Genomic DNA, 10453 nt, shown 5'->3' with positions numbered 1-10453 from the left:
TGAATTCTTCCAGAATGCTATTTGGCAAAAAGCCCCAAGATGAGGTATTATGCTGTGTAGTAATAGCTCTTATTTTTAAAAGCATAGTTTCTGTGCCTATTGATTTTTATACAGACAAATGGTGCAATGGCATTAACTGCTGGAAGTCTCTTCAGCTGGTGTTTGGTTATCTAAGAATTGGAGGAAAAAAAAAATTTTATAAACAGCCTACTGTGTAATTTTTAAGTGATTACTAAAATACAAAAGGAAGTTGCTTCACAATTGTTATTGTTTGGGACAAGTGTATGATATGGGTGCATGCTTTAGTTAGGAAAGTAAAGAGATTGATTTGTGAACTGACTTGCATGGAATTTCCTCTTAACAGAGTGCATGTGCTGAATCACTCAAACTCAGCCACAAGATTTACTACTTTTATGGCTCCTATTTTTCTGAGCCCTAGTACTTAGTTTGATAAGACTTCTATGAACCTCACTTCAGTTCCGTTTGCTACTCTGCCAACATAATGTTCACAGTTCACAATCTTAAGTCACCTCTACCATCCTTCCTCAAAATTTTTATATCAAATTATTCTCTGTGCAATGGATAATTTTTTTTTTAAGGAATAAGTAATATTCTCTGCCATTATCAGATGCTATGTTATCCTCTGTTAAATCAGTTAACAGCATAGGCTTGGAAGATACCCAGGATAATTGGGGAAAGTGCACACAGGTGCACTGTGAATTTTACATTGAGAGCAGATTTTTATCCATCTTTTTTTTTAACCAGGAAAAGCTATTTTTAAAAAAAACAGTGCTTATGAATGCAAATAAGAATGCTCCTAAGCCTGTGTGTGACTGAGCTAAATATGAATGGAATTTCAGAAGATAAAGGTGACTAATAGAAATGCTGGATATTTGGGGGGGACAGGGGGAACAGAAAATACAATAATCTTATAGAGAAAAAAGTTATTAGGCTGAACAGTTCTGAAAGGTACAAAAAAGAGAAAATTCTAAGTCCTTAACAATTTCCATTTCCTTATTGCAATGTGGTATGCTTAAGGGTTTTTAAGTATTTTTTTTTTTTATCACAGTCAGAGACAGCATAAGACTCAGAATTGAGACCGTGATAACTTTAAGAATACGTCTATATATCACTTTTGTTCCACAGAATCGAAAAAAGGATGATACTGTATCTGGTAACATGAAGGAATTAGAGAGCACCAGTAAAGAAAATAATTTGAAACAAAATAATGAGAGTCCTGGAGAAGAAATAGCGCAATTAAAACATGATGGAGAACAAGAACATAATTCAGGTTTTACTAAAGAGGTACTAAACTGTCCTTTATTGAACTGTTTGTCAGCCTGTCTTGCAGCAGAAAAATATTTTGAGGCACAGACAGCAGAGTATGGGAGATTGAGCCAGTTCCTTTTGCTTGGAAGATTAAGATATCTTTTTGGATATAACAAATATCCTATAGAGAAGCACAAAATTGTATCAGATCTGTCTATAGCTGAGATATTGAATTTTCTTGTATATGGTCTTTCTAAATTTCATTTTACTTAACTTCATCTGTTACTATCTTGATCGGTTGGAAAATTACAAAATTGTAGTCTTTACTTCTTTAGAAACAAAACCGATACTAATGCATCTTTAAATAATAATAATTGATCTGTTCATTGCTTAGGATATCCCAGTGTAGTTTTTGACAGTCATTTAATACACCTGACTTTTTTGTTTGGTTGGCTATAGCGCATCAAATAGTTTATAGGAAGCAAAAGAAAGCTGACACAACAATCTATACATGGAAGTAGGCAGTAACTGTAGTTTGTGCTATTTGGTCACTGGATTGACTTCTGTCTTAAAATAGTCTCAAACTCACTTGGCAGAGAGTTACCTTGGTGTTTCTGGACCTGAACACTCAGCAAAAGCAGACTGTCTGTGAAGAACAAATTACTGGAGTTGTTTCTACATAATCATATCCTGCTTATAGTTTAATATTTTTTAAATCTTGTGTAGAGGGTTTTTTCTTCTTTTCTATCCATATTCTTTAATTAATCATCCTTTGCTTTTCCTTTTCCTCACTCATTTTTCCTTTTGTTTTCCTATTTTATATTTAGGTTTTTTAAACATATGTCTGATGCAGAATGGTATAAAATCAAATAATTAACATCTGTTGTTATTCTTTAAAAACACTTTCTATTGAAAGTCTGTTGCTTTGTTAAGTATGCAAATCTTTTAAAGGAAAGTTGTGTAATATACTTACATTGGTTATATCTGATCAGACCTTTAAGAGCAGTGTTCAGGCTTATCAGCAATATATTCCAGTAGCTGGAATCTCTGTTGGCATTGTGAAGAGAGGGATAGCATGAAAAAATAGGCAGGCTGCAATCCAAAGAGTTCAGATAAGTTCTGGAAGTTATTAAGCTAAGCCCTGCCCATTGCCTCTGCTATAAGTTTCAGGATAACTCTATTAACCTGAATGGTACTGATAAAAATTTCGTAAGTTATGTAATTCTGAGTTACTAAGTATACATGATGGCAAAATTTGTCTGTTAATAAAACTGTTTCCTGATACTGTATTTCTTATCTGCCACTTAGTACGTGTTACAGCTTTTTGTTTCATGATTTCAATTTTTTTATAGCTGACAAAAACTGACGATCTTTTATCAGATGCACATGTTGTATCTGACTCAAAAGAAGTGAGTAATGAAGAGAAAGCAGAAAAGGAAAAGAAAAATAAATTGGAAGAAACACATGATGGTGATATAAGGTAAAAATAAAACAAGATGTTCAGAGGCTATTTTAAACTTGCACATTGTATTTATTAGCTGAATGGACCAAGCAACTAATGAAATACTGTCGTAAATACTTATAAGGTATATTTATATGGTTTTGAGTGGTTTACATATAAAGAAATCTAGTGAGAAACCTAACCACTGCAGGGGTTCAGTAAGAGGTGATGAGTTGGTGGGAGGAGCAATGTTTATTTTCAAGTATTGCCCCAGTTATAAACAGAATATGTTCATAATCCTTACTTTGGGATACAAAATGTACTTAGTAATGTCAGTTCAAGCTTTGTATCAGTTTATTATGAAAGCTTCAGCCAGGGCTTCCATAGCAAACTCTACCACTCATATTTAGGAAAACATCAATTTCAGGAGCAGACTAAACAGCTTACACTATGTTTCCTGCTTTAACTTTTTCTTCACTATTTTGGAGTATTGCAGTATTAGAGAAATATGGTGTCTTGGATATTCCTGTTTAAGGATTCGTAACTTTATTCTAAGTTGCACTGCAGATCCTGAGTGAGTTCTTACATTAGATCATAACTTACTTACAGCACCCTTCAGCAAAATAGATACCATGCAGAAGGAAACTGCATGAGTATGTAAAGGAAAGGAATTCAGTTTCAAGTGTTTTTGGTTTTTTTTTTAAATCTTAACTTTACAAGGTAGAAGGGTTTCAAAATACATGCTTAATTTATGTTACACAAACTTGCAAGTTGCAACTTTTTTCTATTAACAGAAGAAAATTAAATTGTAACTCCTATACTTAGTGGTTAGCACCTGAAATTGAGTTCTAAACGCTGTGCTTTTTTTAACCAGCTTGCAGAGTGTGGCCACAGTTGCAAACCACAAACCCAAAACCAACTCAGAAGAAAGTGAAATAGTTAGTGTTCAAGAACAAGGAGGGATTATTTCTTCATTTGAATTAGCAGCACAGTCTTCAAAAGGAAATCAGGCAACAGCAGGTATGGAAAAGAGTTTGACTGAAGCGCAGTTTATACAGTACGTATGTAAAACTTCATTTCATTTTGATGATGTCTTTTGATGCTCTGAAACCCTTGTGAATTGAAAGTGCTGAGCTAGTCTAGATGTCAAGTATATGGTTTTAAAACGTAGAGTAACACAGTTTCCCAGTGGACAACTACAGAAATTCCATTTTTCTGAGGTTTTAATGTAGATGTTATGGCTGCATTTAATTCAGGGTATTAAATAACTATTGCCAGAAATTGAGTCATACTATAGTTGTTGATTGGAGCAAATCCTTCCCTATTCGTCTTGTAGCACAGCATCTCAATCCTGGATACATGTAAGTTATTTACCCTTACTTCATTGCTAATGGATGGCCTCAGGTATGCCCAAGATTGAGGAATCCTTGAGAGTTTCCAATATATCTAGTAGATTTTGAACTAGCAAGTAAAAAACCGGTTTGGTCATGTTTTCAGGAGTATGAAAAGATGAAGAAACAGAAAACACTAGCTGACTGGTAAAACGGCTGGTGGTGTACTACTTTGCAAGAAGAGAAGGCTGGAATAAAGAAAAATTGTTTGCAAAGAGAAAAAAGGAGGAGAGTGTGTAGGGGAGGAGGAAGGAAGAAGATAGAATTTATGACATTATTAGGATATTTGGTGATGGGAATGGTTAAGTAAGCCAAATGGTTCAATTTATGGATATAAAAGGTGACCTGGACCTTTGTAGTGCAGTCAGCAATCCTTTCTGTGACTTGATAATCAAAACCAGAACTTGTAAATACATTTTATAGTTCTCAGCAGAATAAAAAATGCTTAGTTAATCTGAGCTGGGATATAAAGGTGGGTCTGGGAGTATGCCAACTAGTTAAATTGTACTTTTCTTTTTTCTCTCTCTTTGCAACATAAATAACACATCAGCATTCATGTGTCCATTGTTTGTTCCTTAGGTGTTCTACTAGTCATTTATAGGCCTGAGTAATGATCTTTCTTGAGAACAGCTATGCTCTCCCCTGAACTTGTGTTCTTTGTGCTGATCAGATTTTAAGTCTTTACTTACGTAACTTTCATTTGGTTCTGCTTATATTTATTATGGCTTGAAATCATACCTTCTGTAACTTGTATTCTTATTTATCTTGCTGTATGACTCACAGTGAAAAGTTTGCCTTCTTCACCAGAATCGCCATTGTCACCAGCTCCATCTACACAGACACAGCTCACAGAAGGATCACATTTCATGTGTGTATAGTTACAGAGAAGTACGTCTTTTTTTCCCACCCCTCCTGCCATTTTCCTGATGTTTTTCTAACTGTACATATTCTAGTTATTTTTCCGAGAAACATCTGTAGACAATACTTGGCAAGACAAAGTTATCTGCAATGTTGAATATAAACTAACCAGAAAACAAAACAAATACACGTATTGATTTGCTTGCAAGTAATGTATTCTCTATCCAAATACAAAGAGAAAGGACTAATTGGGTTATCAAGCACATTCTCCACAACTGGCAAGATAATAGCCCTTTGAATTACATGAGAGACCTAAGCTGTTACAAAACAGATAACCAGCTAAGGTATGAGCATCAGTGCTCAGGTGCAAATGAATCTTGATGCTTCAGTGGTGGTAACAGGCAACTAGAGCTCGATCTCTTAGTGATGCATTGGAGTGAATGGTCTAATGGCCCAAAGAGTTTATAGGTTAAGACATAAATGACTGAGGCATGACAAACAGGAAGGGAAAAAATCAGGGTAGAAGAAATGTAACAATTACAAAACTTCTTTTTTTTTCGTTTCTATAGAGAGAGCCCCACACAGCTTCTCTTCCCTTCTCATAGTAGGTGATTTCTTCTAGGAATCAAGTTAGAAAGCAAGAGTTACGCTAGATTTACATGTTCCTACCTGTAGTGTTCCCTACTTAACGAATGGAAATGGAAATATAAGTAAGCATATTTGTTTATACAAGTGTTTAAAGAAATTAATAGGATACGAATATGAATGCTTCAGCACTTTACCAGCATTTAAATCAATCCACATTTCTTTGTTGTCAGGAAGTACCTGTTTAAATAAGCTTTCTACTAAAAGAATGAGCTTTGTTTCAATAGTAATGTTAAATGCCATAGCTAATGTAACTTAAGAAAACTCTAAAATCAAGAAAACTTTAAAATTGAGATGGTTTTAGTCATTTAGCATGAGGAGATCAGAAAATGCTTCTTTTTTTTTTTTTTTTTTTTTGTTTACTTGTCCCAGTCTGTATTGCCAAGATTTCATCTTAGCAAAATTAGACTTATTCATCACAGACACCTTTCTTGTATGAACTATGGCCAGGAAACTATTTATATTCTTCAAGAAAAAAAAGGAAATTATTTTCATCTTCTTCTCCTTTTGAGAGAGTGGCAAATGCACTCTTCACATTCAGTACTGACACCTGTGTCGCTGGCTTCCTGATGTATGTGGTCTGTCATGATTAGATAAGTGGGACTATTCAGTTTTTCTGGAAATACTGATTTGTGTTAATGCTTTTCAGTTTCACTATATAAATACACATGCATTTATCATGCATCTTCTTTTTAAATAGGACAAACATTACCCCATCAACTCAGTTTCAGGTCAGGTGCAACTGAAACTCCACTGCTGAATTCTGTCCATAGCCACAGCATGCCTCTCTTGAAAGGGGAAGCAACCTATAACTTCACCAGAAATTTTTTACTGATTGCATTAAGTTGCTTTCAGCTCTTGTCATCAGCGCCAATGATCAGATGAGCAAATTCATTTTTTTTAATTATTTATGCTAAATGTGAGATTAGCAAAAGTGAAGCGCTTATATAGTGATCTGCTTTGTAACTTAATGCGCAAGCCTTGACATCCCACAGCGTAGTGTATCCTCGTAGGTAATACTGTAGCTGTAACATTTCTATGTTAAGTACGATTCTACAAATAGGCCTTAATTGTTTATGAGAAAACGGTGCATCTGGGATGGTACTTGTAAAACTAATGCTCAGCTTACACATGCCTTGCTATAACGAAGCAAGGATTCCAGAACTTAAAATACATCCCTTTTGGCTGTTTAGTATTTGAATTGAGTTGGAAAAAGTATTCAACTACATGCATATACATTTCACATTTCTTTGCTGCACTTGATGCCTCTGTTGGTTGTTTCCTGGGAGCTCCAAAACAAATTCATGCCATGAGCTGGGCCTAGCATACGTAGGAGCTGTATGAAGCATAGTCTGCTTGCCTGCAGTATTTACTGCCCCTTCCCTTCTGGGGCTGCCGTTCCAGTATTCCAGCGTTTTGCGCTTTGTTGAAAGATACGTTGTTTAACATGCGAGAACTCAGCGTCTCTCAGATGCAAGAAATCCTATGCGGCAGAGGGAACTTCAGAGCTGTGGGATCAGCCCTGTTCATATGCAACCAAATTTTTCAGGCAGCATCTGGAAAATGTATGGTAGATTTCAGAGAATAATGAGGTAATACCTATATTTGGCTTTTATGGTCAATTAGTAAAATGATACTCTTGGCACGATACCAGGGGAATTTGGCATAGGAAATTGGTGGCACAGGATATTGTAGGACTAAGGAAAAACCCATTAACACAAAGCTACTTTCTTTGTCACGGCTCTTGCTTTGCAGAGACAAATCTGGATGTGTACCACTAACATTGTTATGTTTCAAGCGTTACATTTACACCAAGTAATGGAGGGATAATGAAATTTTATACAGCACCTGGATCCAAAGCTCAGAAACATTTTTACTAACGAACTGTTAAAAGCTATTTATAGAAATCCTTTCAGCAATTACCAAAATGCAGCAAGCTCTGGGTGGAGCACTTGAACTTCAGAACACCTTACAGCTACGCTGCCATTACGGTGTAGCAACTGAATAATGCTGCATCCCTCTTGAAACCATGCCTGTCATTTGTAAGAGCAATTAGGGTCTTTGCTATTATTACTGGTTTTATATGAAGAACATTTGGAGATGGCCATGTGCAACAGGATAAAACTCTCAGAATAAACAAGCTTTCATATGAAGTTGTGTAAATTTGAAGAAAGCTTGCTTTTGCTTCTTGCTGTCAAAGTATCTTGACAGTAGTATTATTCATCAGGAAAATTTATTTTGGAAACAACTGATTTCTAAGACACTTTATTATGTTCTACACCATTGATAACTACTGCTAGGATGAGGTCAGAAATTCCTTGCTGTGTTTAATCCCAGGAGTTGCTTTATACAATATTCTGTTGTTGCTAAAATAGAGTAACTTAATCTATGTCTGTCTTTCAGCACTAATGGCTTCTGTTGAAACAATTCATGCCTGAGATGTATGGACCTGACCTATGAAAATATGAGAAGATATTGTACAGTATATTTTAAATCTATGAAATTCATAGTTCTGATGCTTTTGGCCACAGAGCATCATTTTATCACTTCCTGGAAAATGTTTATTCCAAGAGAGCTTTAAATGGCCCACATGTACACTCAACAACCTTCAGATTGTTCTCCTGATACCAGCTTGCTGCTATGATTTCTGTGCACATAAAATAAAGGCTCTTTTTAATGTGCAGCCTACAGTCAGAACTTTATTTGACATTCTCCAGAATGTAATGTTCTTTTAATTATGGATCATATAAGTTTACTTTTTTGCTTCTTTTAGATGCATAATTCAGTTAATTTTACATATCACCACTAAACCTTGTTTTACACTTTCTAAACACTACAATTTATTGTTTTAACATTTTATTTGTAAAATTTTTATATATATATACATATAGATATATTTAAAATGTGCCATTTTTATTATTGCTTAGTAAAATATGTCCTGTTTCTGCTGTAATTATTTCTTGGTCAGGTTGCAATGTCAGCAGTTACTGCCACACTTCTGTCAACATATACATTAATGTTAGTGGTTACTTTTTTCTTAAATAAAATGGAGTGTAGGTATTTTGAGGTACTGGGCTTTTCCTTCGTTGGGTTAGGGTGTGTACAGCAATAAGCAGGTTTTCAATCCAGTAATTAGTTTGTGTACAAATGTAATTATGTTCATTGTGTATATATTATACAATGAGCACATACGATGTAAGTATAAGAAGCCACTTATTATTGTTCAAATACGAATGTTCATATCCCATTTCTTTTATATCATATCAAATAAATGTTGATGTTCTTAAGGACTTGTATGGTTAGTATTTCTTCCAGCAAACAGATGTCACACTGTGTTCCACCTTTTGCTGCGGGGAATGCAACAATTCTTATCTCATTGGCGACATCACCTGTCAACCAGAATAGCAGTGACAGACTCTTAAGAGATTCCAGTCTTCCTCTGCAGGAAAGAATAAGGCTGCAACACAGAACAAAAAGACAACCTGAGACTGAGATGCAAGAAATGCAGGTTCAGCTCCCGACTCTCCCAGACTTGTATCGTGATGTTGGAATAATCACTTAGTCATTCTGTGCCTCCATTCCCTGCCTGTTTACTTGAGAGATAATAGCCTGTCTTACTGGGCTGTGGTGAGTAGTAATTCAATATTTGCAAATGTTGAATGCCACGTTCAGTGGGGTTAAGGAGAGAAGTGTGATGATTCCTTGAGGCTTTGACATCTGCAAAGCATCTTCCAGAATCTGAAAGAAAACCTGAAATAATTTGTCAAGTGTCATCATACTACAGATGTTACTAGCTTCATTTTTCCATCTCGCACAGCTGTCTGAATTTGCCTGAGACAAAAGAGGTTTAGAAAAGAATGATGAAAAATGAAAAGATTTAAGGGAAAGCTTTTGAATCTAGGATGTAAAGCTCAGAAATCTTTTAAAGGTTCGGGCAACTGCTGTGTGCTTCAGTGCATGTGTGTGCCATAAGTGGTAAGGCAAGTTTCATAAGAAGACGGCTGCCAGCTCCTGTTGTGCTTTTTTATCATAAAAATCATATCCTGTTCAAGTTAATATTTCTGTACTAGATGCTATATAATTCATTGTGCTTTTCCATAGAGGAGTGCCTGAGACTGACACACAGTTTGAAATTAACTCTTTCTCATTGCCCCCCTAAGTAGGAGTTTGTGTTTGTCGTACTCTTCTGCCACCCCCAGCTCTGCTGCCAGTTCTTCCTGGGGCTCTTTGCCACAAAGATGCAGAGTATGCTGTCTGTCTACCTGTCATTTTGCCATTTTCTTGGAAAAGTGAAGAAACAGGAAGCAGAATTTAGCAGCAGAGCTTGGAGGGTCATACTGAAAGAGATGGCTGAAGGAAAGAAGATGAATCATGATGCAGGCAGACAGCATCCAGCTGAAAGTTTGACCAAATAACCTTTCTTCTTTTTTTGGAACAGTAGCCCCAAATTAGCGCATCCTTCCATCCAAAACACAGAGCGAACAAGAGGAACGTATTTTTATTGCTCAACCAGCTGAGGTTTAAGTTCAGTGGCATCACTGGAACACCTGGGGCAAAGCAAATACGACACACCCTGTTCTCTCCCTAACCCTTCTAGAGAGAGCTGTTCAGCTGTCAAGCTTTGCAATCTCTTTCTGTCCTTGCTGCCAAGAAAAGAATTGCAACCAATAAAGGAGAGAATGACTAAGTGGTTTTTGGACATTTATAGATCTTGTCTGCGTTTAAAGCAGTTGTCAGTTTGGTATATCTGCAAAGTGTGTGCAGTTTATACTGAAGCTGGGGGAGGGTGGGAGAATTAGCAAGTTTTTGCTGGTAAAACTGTTGGCAACAACAGCAAACGTAAATGATA

At 35.9% G+C, this 10453-nt stretch overlaps 1 protein-coding gene across 1 annotated transcript in view; it reads left to right on the top strand.

Annotated features, from left to right (window-relative positions):
- PLEKHA5 (pleckstrin homology domain containing, family A member 5) overlaps window positions 1-9288 on the top strand; it is a 70687-nt gene extending 61399 nt beyond the window's left edge. The window contains exons 19-23 of the mRNA XM_009573718.1: window positions 1147-1305; window positions 2622-2749; window positions 3585-3730; window positions 4885-4989; window positions 8008-9288. Coding sequence (XP_009572013.1) covers window positions 1147-1305; window positions 2622-2749; window positions 3585-3730; window positions 4885-4979 — 528 coding nt within the window. The 3' untranslated portion in view covers window positions 4980-4989; window positions 8008-9288. The remainder of the gene's footprint in view (window positions 1-1146; window positions 1306-2621; window positions 2750-3584; window positions 3731-4884; window positions 4990-8007) is intronic.
- Window positions 9289-10453: the final 1165 nt, after the last annotated feature.

This window comes from Fulmarus glacialis, unplaced genomic scaffold (genome assembly GCF_000690835.1).
Source record: "Fulmarus glacialis isolate BGI_N327 unplaced genomic scaffold, ASM69083v1 scaffold1393, whole genome shotgun sequence".
Lineage (NCBI taxonomy): Eukaryota > Metazoa > Chordata > Aves > Procellariiformes > Procellariidae > Fulmarus > Fulmarus glacialis.
This window is presented reverse-complemented; position numbering and strand designations above follow the sequence as displayed.